Source organism: Sarcophilus harrisii, chromosome 1, assembly GCF_902635505.1.
Source record: "Sarcophilus harrisii chromosome 1, mSarHar1.11, whole genome shotgun sequence".
In the NCBI taxonomy this organism is placed as follows: Eukaryota; Metazoa; Chordata; class Mammalia; order Dasyuromorphia; family Dasyuridae; genus Sarcophilus; species Sarcophilus harrisii.
The window spans coordinates 265,904,322-265,926,477 of record NC_045426.1 but is presented as its reverse complement, the minus strand read 5'-3'; the positions used below and the strand labels follow the sequence as shown (position 1 = coordinate 265,926,477).

The following is a 22,156-nucleotide window of genomic DNA, read 5'->3' as shown; positions in this document are numbered from 1 at the left end:
TTTCGATTATACTAAACTGAAAAGTTTTTGTACAAACAAAACTAATGCAGACAAGATTAGAAGGGAAGCAATAAACTGGGAAAATATTTTTACAGTCAAAGGTTCTGATAAAGGCCTCATTTCCAAAATATATAGAGAATTAACTCTAATTTATAAAAATCAAGCCATTCTCCAATTGAAAAATGGTCAAAGTTGATATGAACAGACAATTCTCAGATGAAGAAATTGAAACTATTTCTAGTCATATGAAAAGATGCTCCAAGTCATTATTAATCAGAGAAATGCAAATTAAGACAACTCTAAGATACTCATCACACACCTGTCAGATTGGCTAAGATGACAGGAAAAATAATGATGATTGTTGGAGGGGATGCGGAAAAATCTGGGACATTGATGCATTGTTGGTGGAGTTGTGAACTAATCCAACCATTTTGGAGAGTAGTTTGGAACTATGCTCAAAAGTTATCAAACTGTGCATACCCTTTGATCCAGCAGTGTTACTACTGGGATTATATCCCAAAGAGATTATAAAGAAGGGAAAGGGACCTGTATGTGCACGAATGTTTGTGGCAGCCCTTTTTGTAGTGGCTAAAAACTAGAAACTGAATGGATGTCCATCAGTTGGAGAATGGCTGAATAAATTGTGGTATATGAATATTATGGAATATTACTGTTCTGTAAGAAATGACCAACAGGATGATTTCAGAAAGGCCTGGAGAGACTTACACGAACTGATGCTGAGTGAAATGAGCAGGACCAGGAGATCATTATATACTTCAACAACAATACTATATGATGACCAGTTCTGATGGACCAGGCCATCCTCAGCAACGAGGTCAACCAAATCATTTCCAATGGAGCAGTAATGAACTGAACCAGCTATGCCCAGAAAAAGAACTCTGGAAGATGACTAAAAACCATTACATTGAATTCCCAATCCCTATATTTATGCATACCTGCATTTTTGATTTCCTTCACAAGCTAATTGTACAATATTTCAGAGTCTGATTCTTTTTGTACAGTAAAATAACGGTTTGGTCATGTATAATTATTGTGTATCTAATTTATATTTTAATATATTTAACATCTACTGGTCATCCTGCCATCTAGGGGAGGGGGTGGAGGGGTAAGAGGTGAAAAATTGGAACAAGAGGTTTGGCAATTGTTAATGCTGTAAAGTTACCCATGCATATATCCTGTAAATAAAAGGCTATTAAATTAAAAAAAAAAAGAAAAAGAAAAAGAAAACTACAAAGCTTTATATAAGTGGCAGGTATTATTCTAATATTGAGCAAGCTATTTCTGCCTGGTTGATTGTAGTTACTCTGTGGAATAATTTGATTTGATTTAATTTGATTCATCCATGTAAATCATGAGGAATAAACAAGTGGCCTAAAGCTCTGTTATCCCCTAGTACAACCTCTGTAGCACTCAGAAGTTACATAAAGTCTCTCTAATGAAACCACACAGCTAGATACTAACTTATTCTCAGGAAAATAAATTACTCTGGTGAGTAAGAAAGACGGCAGCAAGCGAATACATATATTTTAGATTAAGAAACACAGGCAGTGACCATTTTCAGGAGATTCTTATTGCTCCCATCAACATTGCCTGGTGCCAGTCTGATGGCTGGGAATGCAAGATAATGAAGAGTAGACAAATATGAAATATCCTAACATCTCCACTACCATTGTATTCGCAGGTGAATCACTCTTTTGAATGAATGCATTTTCAGCCTTAGGTGAAATGCAAATGGATAACTAGATGCCAAATAGAATAGATATAGACATATAACTAGCTGCAATCAAGAGGATTCATCTACTAGAGTTGAAATCTTGCCTCAGACACTAGTAGTTGTGTGACCTTGGGCAAGTCACTTGGTCCTAATTTCCTTATCTGTAAAGAGAGCTGGAGAAGGAAATGGCATTGCCAATCTAGTATCTTTGCCAAGAAAACCTTACAAGGAGTGATGAAGAGTTGAACAAGACTAAAAAAACAATTAAACAACAACAAAATATAAATTTATTATCTAGGAGGAGGGACATGTTAAGCCATGCACAAGGAAGGGAAAGGAAATATTATAGGACAATGTCTAGATATGGGCTCTTGGGAGCATCAGGAGAATCTTGGAAACCTGTAGTCTTATGTAAGGATTCTGTGCTGCAGAAGAGAAGTTGCATAAAGGAAGAAGGTGAGATGGAGGTACATTGGTGACATACCCACCACAATTTTTCAGGAAATAACTAGGAAACTAATTCGATGGTTTTAAATCTACCCCAAGTAATTAAGTATTGTGATAGCATATTGTAAAAAAAATAAATAAATAATTTTTAAAAAAGTATTCTTCATCCACTTTGTTTTTCCTGAGTAGATGGCTAGGTCAATTATTTTTAAGTAACCTCAGATGATGTTGAGATGGCTCTGTAATGTTTTGGGGCTCAATGCCATAAGCAAAATGTCACCTATAACTAAAAGTTTCTGGAAAACCTTTTCATCAATAGGGAATCTATCTCCTATCATGGACTACAAGATACTGGTAAATAACTAGGAGACCAAAAAATCCTATACATGCCTCATGCTTAGCAATGGGAAGGATTGGTAAAACCCAATTATTTTTTAAAATCCAGTAATCATATTTCTTCCTCTTGAGATTAACACTCCAACTCTTCCAGTCTTTCCCTGTTTCCCAGTCAAATTCCAACTATATAACCAACTAATTCTTCCTTCTCCAAGTTTTCTCACAAATTAAAACACTCATTTTGTAATTGTACTGCTTTATTTGACAGCTACATATCTATGTCTTAAATAGACTTGATTTCATCTATGGGAATATTTGTTTTTCATTTTCTGTCAGCTCCATATTGAGTAGGTTTGCTTATTTGTAGTATTTGAGAGCTAGAAGAAATCTTTTAAGACTTTTTTTTCAATTTCCTTATTTTACAGAGACCTCAGAGAAATGACAGAATTTGTCCATTCACATATCCAATTAGTGGCAGAGCCTTTATAAATTATCCAAGTCTTCTATGTCCAAGTCCAGTGCCCTTTTCACTACACTATTATCAACAAGGTAACACTTCTTTTTATGTAATGATTTCTATATTTCTGTTTTGGTGATAGCCAACTCTTGGTTATACACTATTATGATAAAAGCAATGCCACATGCACTATATGATCATAGAGGGGAATCCCAGAGGCATCTTGAGTTTTAAGGAAGTTAAATGATTGACTCAAAATCATACTGGTAGGATTAAAGGTAGAATTTGAACCTAGGTACTCCGAATCCACAGACAATGCATTTTCCAATATGCCTCAATGGTGTGGTAAGCCCCAAATAAAGGCATTTCAAAACCAGAAAACAAATACAAGATTATTGTTTTATTTTTATGTTTATTTCCCAGGGAGACTATCTTTCTTTGCTAAGGCTAACAGTAAGATTAATTTGTATTTCCTAAGAACAGATCAATTCATGGAATGAAAAGGTGGCTCAGATGCATTCAGACAGATAGAAAGATGACATTTTGAATCCTCACCTAAAAGCCCTCATAACTAATCCAAAATGAAGGTAGTATGAAGTAGTGAAAAAATTGTTAGGTTTGAAATCAGGAACTGACAATTAGTATGCCAGCTCTAACACTGTGCAACTATAGGGAATTCCCTTTATATTTTTTGTGTCTTAATTTCCTCATCTGTAAACTAGATATGGCAGTGTTGGTTCATCTCTTGGGTTATTTGAGTAGATAACTATTTCAGGATTATTATGAGTTAGAGGCAGGGTAATATAGTCAATCAGTCAACAAACATTTATTAAGTGCTTATTATGTACCATGAACTATGCTGTGTTGGGTATGCAAAGAAAGGTTAAGAAAAAAATAATAAAACTAGGGGTAGCTAGATATCACAGTGGATATAGCGCTGGCATCAAAAGAACCTCAGTTCAAGTTCAGCCTCAGACACTTAACACTTGCTAGATGTATGACCCTGGGCAAGTCAACCCCAATTGTCTCAATAATAATAATTATTATATATATGCATACATATATAAAATGGTTCCTGTTCACAACGAACTCACATAAAATAATTATGTACACTCAAATTACAGATTACATACAGATTAGATGGAAGATATTCTCAAAGGGAAGCGTGAGAAAAGGGAAGATGGAGAGGGAGGACAAAGAGAGATGTGAAGATGAAAAAGGCATTTTGTAGAATATGGGAAGAGTCCCAGCAATGTGGTTAGAAAATCTGAGTTTTAATTTTGAAGCTCTTTCATACTGCCTGTGAGAACTTGGAAGAATTATTTTACTACTACTGGTCTGTTTCCTCATCTGCAGTATAAGGAGGTTGGACTAGACCATTATCTTTAACCCTTTTTCTCTCTTGGGCCCGTTAGCAATCCTCTTTTCACAATGTTTTTATAAACATAAAATAAAGCACAAAGAACTACAAGGCAAGTCAATTATTTTGAAATGTAATTATCAAAATATTTTCAAAATTATAAGTTTAATATTTGTGGTGCCTAATTCAAAGGGTTATTCTGGGTAGAGAGTGTGTAACATAAGCAGTTATATTATTATTAATATGTTATATTGTTAATATAACATGACAGCATAATATAAGCAATTACATTTTTAATATTTGACAGTGTAATATACTTATATTATTAGTATATTACATTATTAATATGACTGATGGTAAGCATTTGTTATTAATGTATTATGCTATAGTATTAATACAACAGTATAATATATCAATAAGCATTTAGTAGGTGCTTACTGTGTGCAAGGCATGAAAAACCAAGTTAATAGATCTCAATAGATTTTAATGGTCATCATAAATAGATTCTTAACCTGAATTCCATAAATATGTGTGTGCTTAATTTTAATAATTGTGTTTCAGAATAATTGGCTTCCTTTATAATTTTAAGTGTTTTAAAAATTTTGATACATTAAAAAACCTTTTTCTAAGAAGAGGTGGATAGGACTCTCTTGACTGACATAATAGGGAAATGTGGGGGGGGGGGCGGTAGGGGGAAGTGTCCATAGCACACAGAAAATTTTGGAACTCGAGTGATACAGGAATTCTATCTAAAAGTAGGCTATAAATAGGCAGCGGGAGAGTTCCAGCGGTATAATTCTTGCCTTAATTTGAAGTTTAAGAGCCAGGTGCATCAAGGGTTAAAGACAGGACTGCCTGCTGTCTGGGTCCTGTTCTCATCTTGTGAGTTGTAACTGAGCCCAAAGCCCAGGATTAGCCAACGTTCTCAAGGCCTCGGCAGTCTGGCATCTCATCTGCGTGGCAAAGAAAAAAAAATCAGTAAACACGCCCAGCTCAGGGAGTTTCAGCATCAAAGCCGCGGGCACGGGGGGCGCGCGCGGACACACACACACACACACACACACACACACACACACACACACAGCTTTGCTTTTTTTTTTTTTTTTTTTTTTTTTTTTATCTTCCATCTCTCTCTTAATCTGCCTCCCCCACCCTGCTCCGGGCCGGACAGAGAATAGGGTCAGTTGCCTGATCTCATTTTTTAGTAGGGCTTTATCTCTCGAGCTGGAATCCGCGCGTGCAGCACGAGTCCATCCCCAATCCTCGTGCCCAACACCCGCTGCTTCTTGGTGGGACTCTTTAAAATTAAAAAAATATATATATTTTGTTGTCGGTTTAGGAGACTTTTGAAAAAGGGGAAGGGAAGACTAGGGTGGGATGAAAGCTAGAAATAGACATTCTCTGCTTCCTCTCCCCCACCCCCAAAAAAGGCTGTCTTCTGCCCAGACAATGACATAGCAGAATTCATGTTTCCCCCAGTCTAGGCAGTCAGACTGCTGTAATACTTTGCAATGCTATTAGCATGTGGTTCCTTTTCTCTCTTTCTCTTTTTGCAAACCTTTGAGAAACAGGCGCCCTCTCCTTGCCCTACTCGGAGCTGCAGAGGAATTGAGGGGTGAGGCCAGGGCGGGAGGAGGGGAAGGAGCAAGGGGGGAAAAGGGAAAGAGAGGGAGAGCTTTGCTTTCTTGGTGGAGGCTTTCCTGTTACTATCACTGTAGCGTTTTTTTAGCCAATCTCTTAACTATGACGTCTGGGAGGCTGGATTCATGGCTTGCACATAATATTTAACACACCCACCAAGAAGTCGAGCTGCAGCAGTATTAGCCCAACCAGTCTCCAGCATGCAGTGTAGCTGAAAGGGGGTATTCACACTGCACCTGCCCAAAGCTCTCTTTTCTCTCCTCTCGGAGGTTCGCTTTCTGTTTCTCGCTTCACCCTTTCCCTTCTCCCCACCCCCCTCTTCTCTCGGGGCAGAAATGTAAGTCGGAGCCGAGATCCAAGGAGAGACATCATCACCCCCCCTCCCCACCCTTTTCCCCTCCCCACCCCTCGGCAGAGCAGCTACCGATTCCTGGGAGCGTCGCCTCCCCTCCCTTCCCAGCGTCCCCCCCACCCCCTCCCCAACTCCGTGCGTCCTTTGTGCCAGCTCTCCTTTTCGCCTTGGCGGCCGTGTCAACGCCGAACCCTCCAAGTGCCTGGATATCGAGCTTCGGCGCCGCAGGTTCGAGCCCAGCCAGCCGGGACTCTGGCTTCCCCGGGGCGCTGGAGGTGGTGGTGGTGGATGGAAGGATTTGGAAATCTTATAAGCGCAGCATTTGCAAGCCAATGTTTGTAACCCGGCTGCGGACGAGAGCGCGTCCCGGGGCTGCTTCTCCTGCTGCATCGCGGGTCCCTTTCCAGAGGATGGGAAGACGCGTCTTCTCTAAGCACTATGGATGATTCATTTTTCTTCTCCTGAATTCTTCACAGGGTGCTGCATGTGTGTGTTTGTGCGTGGTTTTTATTTTTGATATTACCATTCCTTTTATTTTCTCCCTTTAGTCCTCCATCTCTCCATCCTCCTTTGGGAGGGGAGGAAACCTCCCTGAGATCCATGTATTAAGCAGAGTAATGATAATAATAATAATAATAAAAGAACAGTTTCTAGATGGCACGCTTTTGTGAAAATTTTTGCAAATAGTTTTTTTTTTCTAAAAACAAAAAAGAGAGGTAGTGAAGACTCGGCTTCTAAGTGTATTTATTTTTTAACTGTCTTATGAAGATAACTTTATTGACTTTAATTGTTTGATTTGTCCATGAGTAGAATAGATTTATTTTTTTTAAAAAGCTTTTTCTGTGAAAAAGCCTCTCCCACCCACCATTACAAACACCTCCTCCCCTAACCCTTCCATACATACTTTTAGCTATTTAAAACTCTTAATTTATTAGTCTCCTCCTCGTGGCAACCCCCAGTTTCTTTAAGTCTCTTGGCCATGAAAATGATCTTGGTCCGCAAATTCCGGGTGCTCATCCTCATGGTGTTTTTGATTGCCTGCACCATGCACATCGTGATCGATCTGTTACCAAAGTTGGAGAAGCGCGCGACGAGGAGCGATGGGGACCCCGGCTGCTCCTGCTCTCACCCCCCGAGCGAGGAGGCACAAGGTTGGGGGAAACAGAGGACTAAGAGCGGGGCTGATTCGGGCTGGCCTAACAAACACACCCTGCGGATCCTGCAGGACTTCAGCAGCGACCCGAGCTCCAACCTCACCTCCCACTCACTGGAGAAGCTCCCCGGGACTGGAACAGGGACCGGCGCCGGGGCCGGGACAGCTGCAGCAACCGACAGGTCCGAGGCAGCTGCGGCGGCGGCATTGAAGAGGCTGGAGCCGGGAGGTGGCGGAGGCGGCGTACAGCGAGGTCTTCCCCATAAACACCTCATTCAAGATGGGAGTAGGGCGAGCAAAGTGCCGCTGGGGAAGGACGGTTCTAAGCTGGTCGCCCTTTTCCAACACCCCCTCTACAATATCGCCATCCCTCCTCTCACGGAGGACGATGTCTTATTCAACGTGGAGAGCGATATCCGATTTAACCCCAAAGCGGCTGAAAATCAGGAATGGTGAGTGCTAAAGGAAGGGGCAATGTTTCTGTGACCACTGCTGGAGAGAACTCCAGGGAAACATTAGGTTTTGAGAAGCGGGTTGATTTCTTTGGAGAAATGGTGGAGAAGAATTGGGGGAAGCCCGGGGGGGAGGGGAGGCGCGGGGGCGAGAAGGGGAAGATGCTTCCCAAAATTCACTCTCAAGTTTTGCTATACGGTGCTAGCACAATGAGATTTTTCCATTTGAAGTCCTAATGGAATTGAAGGGTGGAGGTGGGATGAGGATGAGAAGGACTGAATTCTACTGAATGATTATTCAGAATATCAGATATTACTGAAAGGTGCTCAATTCAGCCTAGTCCGAGCCATTTATAGCGGAAATGAAAATTATCTCAGTGATTCCATCCCCCTGGGGTCAGAGGCACCCTGATGTCTGAAGTCCAAAAAAAAAAAAAAAATTTTTTTTGGCTTGGAGATCTCGAGATCTGTGTGGAAGATTTTTCCTAAATACAGTTCTTAGTGATCTAAAAAACAAACAAACAAACAAAAAAAACCCCTCTATTTACCACATCTCACTTAGAAAGCATTTGTGCTTTGTGCTTTGAATAAGGTTGAAACCTTTTCCTCCCCTGAGAATGATTTCCTAGTGGATCTTAAAGGCGCCTAATAAATCTTAGGGGGGGGGGGGGGGGGGAGAGTGGGAGAGGAGTCATGAGAACAATATAAACTTGTCCAATCTACAAAGAAAGCAAATGAGACAGACTATCAGAAGTGATTCTTTAGCGGAAGACTGAACCCATCTGAGTTGGGAGGTAGAGAAGGCTCTATGTAACTCTCAGGTCAGGGCATTGAACAATCCTTCTCTTAGAGTGAACCACCTTTTAAAAATGGCCTGGTTTAAGCCATCTCGCTCTTCTTCCCAACTTCCCAGATCAAAATAAACAAACAGATGTTGTAACCTAGACTAGGTGAAATATTAACTCCCTCCAAGGCTGGAGAAAGTAACTGCCAAACGGGTATTTTATATAATAACCTTCTCAATGAATAGATGGTAAGAAAACTTCAAGATGTTGATGTCTGACAATATCCCTTTTCTTTTGAAATAGGGTTATCTTTCTTACCTCCATCGACCTCCAACCCTTGAAGTGCCCCCCCCAACATTTAATGTATTCCGTTCTTTGCCTTCCTCACTGATTTTTAAAGGGAAAGCTCGAGATTTTAAAGGAGATAGGGAGAAAAGATATTCAGACTTGTCGCTAATACAACAGCACCCTCTTTCCCATTCAGGGACATTGTTCATGTCTCTGTCACTGCTTGGTATATACATTAAGTATGAGACAGGCAGCAAGAGAGCAACCACTCTGATTCCTGTCTTCTGTCCTCTTCCCTTTTCCATTTTGGTTTTGGGTTTGCAGAACAGAATATCATCTAGAGGGGATGACCTTGTTGGCCCCAAGTTAACAGCCACTTAGGAAAGTTCCATTTTTCCTCATTTGACTCCATGGAGCTCCATGCTGCAGTCAGAGGGCTAGCTAGCCACAGTGAACATATGTGCCACTGACCTCTAGAATTGAGGGGTTTGATGATCGAGCAAATGGGTGGAAAGTCTAATACCAGCCTGCCCCTCTTTTTCCTATTAGCTATTGCTCCCAAGGCTTATATAATTAAAATCAATTTAGCACTTAGCATAATTCATATACCTCCTTGTTAGAACAATAGCTTAAAGCAAAAGACAGATTTCCTGTAGACCTGGGACATATTTGTGATTTACATTTAGAAGGCAGTCAAAGGAAATTGTGTTTCCTCTGCTCCCCAGGAACAGTCTACAGTATAATATCTTAATTTGACATTATAATTGTCAGGCAATTTTCAGGACATATTCTTCATAGAAAAGAGAGGATCTGTATAGCTTTGATATTTTGGTATCTTTCTTGCTTAAGTTACAGCTTTTCTAAAGAATCTCCAGAGAGTAAATAAAGATTATAGTCTATAAAGATATTAAAACACATGCACATAGATAAATGCATATATATAAACCTTAATCCAAAAATCTCAGTCATAATGCATTCAGTAGAGATGCATCCAACAATATGCAGGAAAAGTCTTTATTTGAAGATGGACATTTCTTTGTCTTTTATTAGTTATTGATTCAGAACAACCCACAAATAAATGTTTTTTTGTTTGTTTTGTAATCTCTCCTTCTTCCATGCCCCCCCCTTCTTTTTTTTTTTTTGTAGGCAAAATGAAGGTAATGAAGATGAAGAATTTTTACCTACAGGGGAAACATCTGTTGACACCTATCCCAACTGGCTAAAATTTCACATTGGTATTAATCGATATGAGTTATATTCCAAACATAACCCTGCGATTGGAGCATTGCTGCAAGATCTGGTCTCCCAAAAGATCACCAGCGTTGGTAGGTGTTCATTTAATTTGGTTATCTTTGGTTGCTTAACCCTGCCTTTTGAGCTGGGTTGTCTCTGCTTCTATGGCTGATATTTCCTTTAAGTGAGTGGTATGTAGTCAGTCATTCATTACTAAAGCATTGCTTCCGGGCGCTATTAAAGTTGGCACTCATTTTGGGTAAGGAGACTAAAAGGTTTTCTGAAGGGAATGCCTTGGATGCACTTAGCACTAAATGGGCTTTTACTCTTTTTTTCTGCAATGTGATCTTGCCAAAAAGGAGGGAAAGAATAGTTTGAATTTCATATTTGTTCCCTAGGGGAGATACTGAGGAAAGATTTCTTTCAAAGCAAGAATCATGACCTTTCCCAAAGATTCAGAGTTGAATGCACGTCAGGGTTTTTCTCAAAACTCCTTTTCTCAATGTTAGGCATCAGTGCCACAGTCTAGTACATAGTGATTCTCTTACAGAGTATGTATAATACCAGATGCTTTATGGTGCTCTGGGAAAGTAGAAGCAGATAGCTGGAATGAGAATTTCTAATGACTTAAAACTATCTTCAAGTCAGGTTATTAAGCTGAGGGAAGAACAGGACTTTATTTTCATGAATCAGTTTTGACAGTACTTTTTTTGGGGGGGGAGGGGAGTAAAGACACCTACAGAATATTGTACTTTCAGTGTGCCACTGGTAGTTTTAAAGAATCATCTTCATTGTGTCATCTAGCAAATAAGACTAAAGCATCATGTTACTGACTTGGAGAATTAGGTCAGCAGCAACTTCCTCGGGTGTTAGGGTTGGTTTTGTAGGAGCTTATTTTCCATAATGTGGGCTATTATTGCCAAACATGTTGATTTCTAGAGTAGATGAATTGAACACCTAGGAAAGACAGGATCAGGATGTTTATCTGATGAATATCACACTATCTTGAATGTCCTGCTTGGCCCAATTAGAATGTAAACATGTGTAATAAAAATCCCTACCACATTATAGGTAGAAAGATAGATGAATAGAGATCCTTACATATCTTCATCCATCTATATACATACATATATACATGCATAATCTTTCTTTACAGTTATGATTTGTAGGCATTGATGGCCATCTTTTCCAAAATCTTGTTAATTTGGAATTACAAAAGGAACTAAATTAGAATGGAATCATATGTTAAGGGAATAAATAGATTTACAACAGTTCATATAGAACAAGGTTTTTTTTGTGGTGGTTGTTTTGTTGACTCTGAATGCCAGCCAGATGCTCAGTTTGCAACTAATGGAGTAGGAAATATAGTTTCCTTCAAAATTTTGTGTTACTTATGTGTCAGTAAAAGAGAAGGAATGAATTGGGTGCTCATCCTTAGCCTTCACATGCTGACCTTGAAGAATTGGTCTATCCACTCTAGCAACCTGTCAGCAGGCTGGCCCATCAGCAATTCAAGCTTTGCTTTTTTTCCTCTTTCTCTCCAACTATCCTCCTTGGTGTCCTGGCCCTTCCAGTCACAGCCCTTGAAAATCTGAGCCACAGATCTGAACAACTACTTGAGCAGCCTAGATTTGATAATTTAATTTAATAGTGCCATGTACCTTGTGGCATTGCCACTGGGAGCTGAGGGCACCGATGGCTTAGTTTTTCAAACTGCTTCTTGATGATCCTATCCAGTGAAAATTGAGTGAAGGTAGTATGTTGAGACCAACTACTGTTTGTGTCTGTTAAGCAGCATAATGCCTGTTTATTTCATTATAATAGGTGCTATGGCTAATTAGCCATATGTAAATGCTAAGCACTTGATAAACATAAGGTACAGTAATAGGAAGACTTTAAAAACTGGGAAAATAAAAATCGAGTGGCCTGCCTTTGAGAAAGATTCATTCCTATAGTGGAATAGTTATTGAATTGAGAATTTGGAGATCCACGTTCAAGTCTCAGTCCTGGAACTAACTATTGATGTGACTCCAGGAAAATCATTCAATTCCCTGGAGCTCTGTTTCCTCATCTGCTAAAGAAGAATTGTTGGACTTCCTTTGTCCAAAAGTGAATCAAAATGAGATCATAGGTATGAAAATTATTTATCTAGGTGATACACGGGGGTACAGTGCTGAACCCAGAGTCAGGAAAACTGAGTTCAAATCCAATTTCAGATATTTACCTATGTGTAAATATACTGGGCAAGGCACTTAAATCTTTTTCTGTCTCGGTTTTCTCTACTGTAAAATAGAGATGATGATGATGATGATGATGATGATATTTATTTTCCTTGGTTGTTGTAAGGATCTAATGAGAATATATTCATAAAGTGAGCACAGTGAGTAGGTGCTTAATAAATATTTATTCCTTTTCCATCTCCTAGGGAAAAAAATAGGAAGTACTTTGAGTTGTGCCTTTCCTTTTATATCCCCTGGGGGGAAAAACAAACAAGAAAAACAAGAAGAGATTCGAGTTGTGTCTTTAAAGTTCCAAGACACCCTCTAACTTTCATGGATAATAGTCTTTTATTTAAAGTAACAACTAATAGAGACCTAATGTATTGCTATTAAAATGATTGTTAATAATTAAGGCTTGGGGGCGATCTTTAAAGAGAGTTCCTTGGACAAGATTTAGAGAAGAGAGAAAGTCAATGGCAAAATGAAAGCTGTTTTCTGATTCTCTTATTTCCTGATCACTGTTTATTACCCATCACTTAGTATAATGCCTCACACTTGCTGCTTTTAAAAATTCATTCATTCATCCATAAGGTCTTATGAATTAATATCTTCCATATGCCCAGAGTTCTGCTTGGGACAGTAAGTGCTGCAAAAGGTATATATAGAATATTGGAGCTGGAGAAGATATTAGAGATCACTGGAAAAGAAAATTGAGTCCCGGAGAAGTAAGTTGCCTAAGGTCATAAAGCCAGTAGGGAGCATGCAAGAATTTGAACCTCAGCTTTTCAAAACTTAGACTCCATTTATAAGGATGTTAACACTGGCTTTGGGACACAGAAAGATAATTCTCTCTCTCTTTTTTTTTTTCAGTGAAGTGTTTGGATGACTTAATGTTACCTAAGTGAGATCCTAGAAGTCGGGATTGTAATACTTATATTTCTCAACTCTAGCTTTGATGAAAAGTAGGAGGCTCCCCCTCTCTTCCTGGTCTTCAGCTTTCCTAACTTTGTCATCCTGTGCTATCTTCATTGAGATAAAGACTAGGCTGGCTAATATTCAAAAAATACCAGTTCACTAAAGATGAAGAGCCCAACTTCAGTATTCAGCATCATTCTAGTGATAACCAGTGTAATGCAAGATGAATGTTATTGAATACCACATCTTAATTGTAGCCCATTCCTCAACCTCCTCCCAGAGGTCCAAAAGGCAAGATAACCTTTTGTTAGCAGATGGCCCTGCATACCTAATTTACAATAATGGATACTCATTTCATGCCCTGTTTCTTATTTGAGTATGTTGGGTTGTAGGTTTTTTTCAGAAAAGCAGACATAATTGGGTGGTTTCACGGACTGTAGGCTCCATATGAGTCAACAATATGACGGTGTAGCCAAAAAAAGCTAATGTAGTCTTAGGTGACATTAATAGGAACATAATGTCCAAATTGCAGGAACTTATGTAAAATCCCATTGTGCTTTGCTCTGTTCTGAATATATTTGAAGTGTTGTTTTCAGTACTGGGAGCCATATTTTAGGAAGGAAATTGGCATGCTGGAATTCTTAAAAAGAAAAAAAGAAAGACCATGTCATAGAAGAATAGAATAAAGGAATGGGGATATTTAGCCTGGTCAAAGAGAAAAAAAATATATCCTTAAGCTATAGCAAGGGCAGATATTTGTCTTCAAGTATTTGAAAGACTAGCATGTAGAGAGAGGTTTTATTTTTTTTTTCCTTGGCCCAAGATAATGAAACTAGGCATGGTGGGAAAAGGTTACAGAAATAGAGTTTTGGGATTGCTGAAAGAGAAAAATTCCTAACAATTAGGATCATCTCAAAGTAGAATAGGGACAGCTAAGTGATATAGTGGATAGTGTATTAGGTCTGGAATCTTGAAGACCTGAATTAAAATCTGAGCTCAGATACTTATTAGCTGTGTAACCCTAGGCAAGTCACTTACCCCTGTTTGCCTCTGACCATAAAGAGTGAAATGACTGAACAACAACAAAAGTGGAATAAAATGCCAAAGGAAGCCATGGACTTTCCCTCTTTACACAGACGCTACATGGCAGATATATGGAGATATCATAGAAGAAAATCTTGTTGAAGGAAAGGTTTGGCCTTATATTATTTCTAAATTCAAATAATTTCTGAGGGCACTTCCAAAGCTGGTCCTAAAGGGAATCATCTTATTATATCAAAGATTTGGTTCTTGAGAATTTTTTAATTGTTTCATTTCTTAGAATGAAAGAGTACTTGGAGATTACTTAGTCCTAACCCCTGATGAAGAAATTCAAGTCTAAAGCACAGTTGGTAGGATAGCCAAGACTAGAACCTCAGAATAGGCTGAAGACCAATCATGATCCAAAGGGGTCCTCTGTGATTAATCTTCATAGTTATCAAAGGAAATTCGGTGTGATTGGGCAGTATACTATCCAGGTGCTATTTGCAGAGATTCTTAGTGGTTTTCCACATAACTATGATTATTCATTAAGGAGAAGTATGGTACAGTGAAAAGAATCTTAGGCTCAAATCCTACCTGTGCCATTTACTAGTTAACCCTGGGCAAGTCACTTAACCTAGTTTGCCTCAGTTTCCTCATCTCTAAAATGAGCTGGAGAAGGAAATGGCAAAGTACTACAGTGCCATAGCCAAGAACACCCCAAATGGGGTCACAAAGAATGTAACACAACTGAAATAACTGAGTAACAACAACCTGAATTCATAAAGATAATTTCTAGTAATTAATTCTCTATACCTGTGTGTGTGTGTGTATATGTGTGTGCACGCATCCAATAATTCCCTATACCAGTGAAATCACAGGTCTAGTCCCTAACCTTTGTAGCTACATAAATTTAGACCTAGAAAGGACCATGTAATTCATTTTATATATGTAGAAATTGGGGCTCAGAGAGATTAAGTGATTTGCCTAAAGTCACACAGATAGTAAATGGCTGTGCCATATTTAAATTCATATCTTCTGACATCAAATCTCTCTTTTTGTTTTTTAATAGTATTTTATTTCTCCAAATACATGCAAAGATTTTTTTTTAAACCTTGTGTTCCAAATTTTTCTTCTCTCCTCCAAGAAAGCAAGCAATTCGATATAGGTTAAACATGACATGGTGAAAATGATATGACATCAGATCTTGAACCCCTGTACCACCCTACTCTAATATAGTGTCTTGCATATAGTAAGTTTGTTGATGTTGTTGTTTCATCATGTCCTTCTCCGTATGACCCTATTAGGGGATTTTCTTGGCCAAGATATTAGAGTAGTTTGTCATTTCCTTCTCTAGATTTTCTTACAGAAGAGGAAACTGAGGCAGACAAGGAGACGTGACTTGCCCAGGGTCACACAGCTAGTAACTATATGAAGCCATCTTTAAACTCGTGAAGATATATCTTCCCAAATCCAAGACTTGGGCTCTGTGCATTGCACTACCCAGCAAGTAGGTGTCCTACTACTTTGGATAAGATTGTCAAAAATAGCAGAGCTGAACCTAGAACTCAGATCTCTTGACTCCCTCTCTAGAATTCAGCCGGTGACATCCTCTCCCCTGAAGCACTCACTAGTGAGGTTACTTTTGTAGCTTTTGTCTGATAGCTATTCAGTTTAATATTGAATATCAGCTGGTAAATATTATTGTTAGTTAAATGATTCATCTGAGCCTCTCTTAAATCTTTTTCTTGAGATTATTCAATTGAATTCAGCTTATTCAGAACTACTTAACCAAATTCATGGAATTCTGTGTTATATAGAGTATAGATGGTTATTACCAATAGAGGTATATTTATAGCCAGAGTCCCAGCTGCTTAGTAACCAGGTTCTGTTTTCCTCTTTAAAGGGGCTGGGGATATTATCTAACTCTCTATTCAGTTTGAAATCATGCATGTGATATCTTCAGTTTGTGCTGGCAATAATTAAATTGCTATCACATGCAATTATGGATAGAGAGAATAAATGGCACAATTAACTGCTGTGTACTCCACATTACTGTTAAAAATCATTATGGTATATAAGTATTTTGGCCGGCTCTGAGGTCTAAATACACATTTTTACAAATGCTTCATCCGGCCCTCTGACAAAGCATGGTTTCAAGAATGTGCCTGAATCAAAATAATAGCTCAACGGGCTATAAATCCTAGACTGTAATTGATTTACTAAAGAGGAAAAGAATAAATCCATCTTGAACCTGGAGGCTAATTGACTTGCAAGCCAGGAGGGAACAAAAGGGACCTTCAGTTGTGGCCGCCCACGGGGGTGAGGTGACTGCTTTGCTACCCACATTTAGTGCTCCTGCCTGTCCTGTCTTCAGAATCAATTGCTGAAGTTCCAGAATGACTCTTTATCTCACCCTATAAGACATCTTGTAATCTCAGCTATGTGTCCCTTTCTGCTTTACCTGACCCTTTTCATTTTGTCCTTTCAAAATGACCTGACCTCAGGGCTACATACCCACTACAATTAGAGCCTTCCTGCAGACCTTTCAGAGAAGGTAGCTGATAGATAACAACAACATTAATATTTCTATTGCCATTTAGGTCTTCAAAGTGCATTGCATTTATTAACTCACTTAATTGTAGATGAAGTGTTTGTCATTCCCAACATATCTGTGTTTGTTGTGATTTGGTCCCAGACTACAAATTCAGAATGCGGAGTACATCACCCAGAGTTGAGAGGTGACTAAGTGGTGCAATGGATAGAGTGGGAAATCAAGAAAAATTGAGTTCAAATACTACCTTAGAAACTTACTAGCTATAAGATTTAATCACAGAGCAAATCATTTAACCTTTCTCAGCTTAAGTTTGCTCAGCTGTACAATGAGGGTGGTCTTTAAGAAAGAAAGGGAAGAGAATATGTGGTCACTGAGTAAGAATGGATGTATTGAGATCAATCTAACCTCATTTCCTTTTCTAACAGGATTGCTATATTAGTAAACTGGGAATACTGTGGGCACAGTTTACTTTTCAGTAACATTAAAATATTTTAATGAGTCCAAAAAAATAAAGAATTAAAGACCTCATAAAGGTCATCCATTCTAGCCCTTCCCTTCATTCAATAATCTCTCTTTAACATCTATTATTCTTCACATTGTCTAGGGAGGCATTAGAGAGTATATTGGGAAAAGCCCTGGAGATGTTGGAAAAAGCAGTAGAATACTTGGGTTCAAATTCTTCCTAGCTACTTATTACTTTGGAAAAAATCCTTTAAACTCTCGGCCCCTAGTTTCCATCGCTGCAAAATGGACTAGATGGCCACTGAGAAATGTTCAGGTTCAGGTGATTTCTGTGCTTATTTCTGTGATTCCTTAAACTGGGCCTAAGTACCCACACTGACTCAATGTGTGTTATTTTCTACAAGTCATTTAACTTCCATGTATCTCAATTTCCTCATCTATAAAATGAAGAAAGTATAGCATTAGATGGCTTCTATGATTTCCCCCCCAGCTAATGTTGTAATGAGGTCATTATATTTAACCTAGTATAGCTAAGTGACACAGTGAATAGAACTCCAGGCTTCAAATCAAGACGACCTGAGTTCAAATCCAACCTCAGACATTTAATAGTTTAACTTAATCCTGTTTACCTCAATTTCCTTATCTGTAAAATGAGCTGGAGAAGGAAATGGCAATCCACTCCAATATTTTTGCCAAGAAACCCCAAATGGGATCATGAAGAGTCTAAAAAGACTGAGATAACTAAACAATAAAAGGAACATATCCTAGTAGGTAGACTGCTAAATTTGGATTCAAGAAGACCTGGTTTCAAATTCTGCCTCTGATACTTAATAACTCTTAGCAATTCATTTATGCTTTTGGTGTGTCTTAAACTTATCTACTAATCATTTGAAGTGTTTCTCAGTCAATATAAATGTTTATTTTTTATTTACATTTATTAATATTTATTAAGCACCTACTATCTGCCATACATTGTGCCACAGCTGGGGATACTAAAAGGGGCAAAACACAATCCCTGCCCTTAAGAAGCTTAAGATATAATGAGAGAGAAAACAAACAAGTACAAACAAGCCTAGATACAAGATAAATAGGAAATAATTAGAAGAGGAAAGGTACTAGAATTAAGAGGGATAGGAAAAGGCTTTCTGTGGAAGATGAGATTTTAGTTGGGACTTAAAGGAAGCCAAGGCAGTCCATAAATGGAGATGATGAGGGAGAGCATTCCAAGCATGGGGGATCAGCCAGAGTATATGCTTACAATGGAGAGATGGAGTGTCTTGTTTGTGGAACAACCAGGAGCCAGTGTTATTGAACTGATAAGTATATGTTGGGGAGTAAGACATAGGAAGACTGCAAAGGTAGAAGGAGGCTACGTCATGCAGGACTTTCAGTGTCAGAGCATTTTGTATTTGCCCCTAGAAGTAATAGGGAGCCACGATTTTTATTGAGTAGGGATATCATATGATCAGACCTGTGTAATAGGAAAATCATTTTAGCAGCTGTTTGGAAAATGGATTGCAGGGGAGAAAGACTTGAGGTCGGCAGACCCACCAGCAGGCTTTTGCAATAATCTGAGCACGAGATGATTGATGAAGGCCTGAGTCAGAGAGGTGGAAATGTCAGAGGAGAGAAGGGGGCATATTTGAGAGATGTGAACATGAAACTGACAGGTCTCCGCAATAAAATTATTGAGGGGTGAGAGATAGTGAGGAGGGGAAAATATCCCTACTCTAAGTGTGAACTGCAATAGAGTATAGTAGAAAGAGTATTGGATTTGTATTCAGAGGGATCTGAGTTTTCTATATGGCTTGAGTTTCTTTTTTGTTATTGTTTGTTTTTTCCTAGCAGCCTCATCTTGGTATATCATAAGCACTTAATAAATGCTTGCTAACTGGAACAGAACTAAAGCCTGTTCTACATTTAGAAATTGATTGGAGATTAGGCTGACATTCACAAGCAACTCCTCACCAGCAGGGCTTCCAGATGTCTATCCAGCCTCTTACAGCAGTGAGGGATGGATGGAGGAAAGATGCAGTTATCCATCACCTTATTCCTTTCACACAGAATCCCATCATGACATACTCAGCCCAGGATGGCTATATCACTCAAAATATCTCGATTACAGTCATCATCTGAGTAGCACCGTGGCCTTCAATACACTAGCTGGAACATTTTTTTTCTTTTAATAGTATTTTATTTTTCTAAATACATGCAAAGATAGTTTTCAACATTCACCTTATCCCAAATCATGTGTTGCTGGAGCCTATTCTTAACATCAGAGGAATGGTAGGAATCCTTTTAAAACTCCCCCAACCCACCTGAAAAGACAGAAATAGCCCAGTGGATAAATCTAGTAGGCAGGATCTCTTGTATCAGGTACTCCTCTTAGTAATAAATAAAACCTTAGACCGCCACTATTTGAAGCCTTCCTTTGTTCTCATTATTTACTATGACTTTTAATATTAAAATCTAAACAGCCCTTTCTTCTAGGCTGATAATCTCCATCTTGCCGCCTCCTCCTAGAATTTTTCCCACATCCCATTTACTTTGTGAAATAAATAATACCTTGTAGCTATGTAGCCTTCTTAACTTTTCAAAGAAATGAAGCATAGTGGAAAGAATATTAGACCTATTGTTAGAAGACCTGGGTTTATTTTTCACTTATGATGCTTACAATTGCGGGACCTTGGACTCCTAATTTTACTTTAATGGACATCAGTTTCTTCATTTATACAATGAAGAATAGAGGTAGCTAAGTAATGCAGTGGATAGAAGTGGTCCTGAAGTTGGTGGAATCTTGACCTGGCTGTATGATCCTGAGCAAGTCACTCAACCCTGATTGCTTCTCTCCCCCCCAAAAAAAATTTAACAAAAAATAAAATGAGGAGCAGTGAAGTTTAAATTAGATGGTCTCTATGGTCAATTTCAGTTCTACATCCTTGATTCTATATTCTGTCTCTTGCCAGTATCCCTTCATCCTATTTTTCTTGTGAGATAAAAACAGCTGGGATCTATATTAGTGCAGCTAATTTTCCAAATGGAAACAGTAATAAAGCAGTGGGAAGAGAGGGGGCTCTTCCATCGGCTGCTTCTGTGATCTTACTCAAGTCACTTAAATTCTCTAGCTCTCACTTTCATTATTTCAAAAACTAAAGCCTTTAGGGTACTTGAGTCACAGGGTTTAAAAAGGGTTCACAGGGCCAAATTCCAGAGGACCTGGACCAGACTAAAATGGAAATATTTAACAAAATAAATAAAAATACATTAAAACACTGGCAATATTAATTTGTTGTTTTCTAAGTCATTATGTTGCCCAGGAATTGTTTCTACTTGAGTTTGACGCCACTGTTCTAGATCACTGTTCTAGATGAAAAATGATCAAGATAAATGCTGAGAGATATATTCTAAGATTCTAGATCGCTGTTCTAGATCTTAACCGAGAGTCCTGAAACTTCAAAGGAGAAGGCTGTAGAAACAGTTCAGGAGGCACATGAATTTTTTTTTCTTTTTTAATATTTTGATAACTGTAATTTGTTAGAATTGGTTTCCTCTGTAATCCTATGTATTTTATCTTATTCCTTTAGGAACATTGTTATGGGGGCAGCTAGGGGGCATAGTGGGTAGGGCACTAGCCTTGAAGTCAGGAGGAACTGAGTTCAAATTTGATATCAGACACTTAATACTTCCTCACTGTGTGACCTTGAGCAAGTCACTTAATTCCAGCTGCCTCAGGGGGAAAAAATATTGTTATGAGAAGAGGTCCATTCATAGACTTCATCAGTCTGCTCAAGACAATACAGAAGCTAAATATTCCAGTCCTAGATCTAGGATGCTATGAAGTGCCTATCCAGATGTTGTTTAATTTTTTTTTTTTACCTCACAGAAGGTAGGGAAGGCCTGCCATCTTTGTTTTTTGAATTAGGGGGCTGAGGCTCAGGAATAGGGTGGGAGGGTGGGAAGGGAGGTAGATTGTATGGGAGAGGCCACATGGGGACAGTGGTCAAACCAGGAATGGCTGCCCCAAATTATTCATTTTACTACTCAGTGCAGCTATTATTAGGGACACAACTGAGCCTTATAACCCTTATGAAAGGTTGACAGGACCTCCTATGACAGTGTGGGGCACATAACTGAATAAATGAATAAATTTAAGACCATGCCTAAGGTATGCGGCAGCTGAGGACATTTATCCCCCTCACCCAGGGCTATGAAGGCCTTTATTTAAAGGCCCACAAAGCAAAGTTTTTGTTTTTACTATAGTCCAGCTCTCCAACAGACGGACAGTGAACTGGCCCCCTTTTTAAAAAGTTTGAGGACCCTTGTACTAGAGGATCAAACTTAATTCTTCAGGTAGTTCAGTGCCTACTGAAGCACAATATTCAGTGCTGGAAATAGAAAGTAAAAATGGAAAAAACAAAACAGAAAATATTGAGGTGATTATCAAGGTAATTATTTCTTGCATAAACATCAGAGAGCATGTCATACAGTGACTCAGAAAGGCAAGAAGATGGAGGGAAATCCACACAAGGCCTGCCTGGTGTGTATACATATAAAATCAGCCTGTAAATCCTCTGAAGTCATCTAGGTAATCATCTTGGAGCAGCCTCAGCTCAATAGGCTGCTTGTTGCCTGGTTGTAAATCCTTTACCCCCTTTCCCCTTTTCAAGATTATTCTTAATGTTCATTGCAATCAAATTTGACCCAATTATAAATAGTGGGGAGTAGAATACATGGTCATTTTAGC

At 38.8% G+C, this 22,156-nt stretch overlaps 1 protein-coding gene across 1 annotated transcript in view; it reads left to right on the top strand.

Moving 5' to 3' along the window:
• The first annotated feature begins 6,118 nt into the window (after positions 1 to 6,118).
• Positions 6,119 to 22,156, top strand: part of FAM20C (FAM20C golgi associated secretory pathway kinase) — a 151,286-nt gene continuing 135,248 nt past the window's right edge. The window contains exons 1-2 of the mRNA XM_003761493.4: positions 6,119 to 7,933; positions 10,153 to 10,331. Coding sequence (XP_003761541.2) covers positions 7,308 to 7,933; positions 10,153 to 10,331 — 805 coding nt within the window. The 5' untranslated portion in view covers positions 6,119 to 7,307. The remainder of the gene's footprint in view (positions 7,934 to 10,152; positions 10,332 to 22,156) is intronic.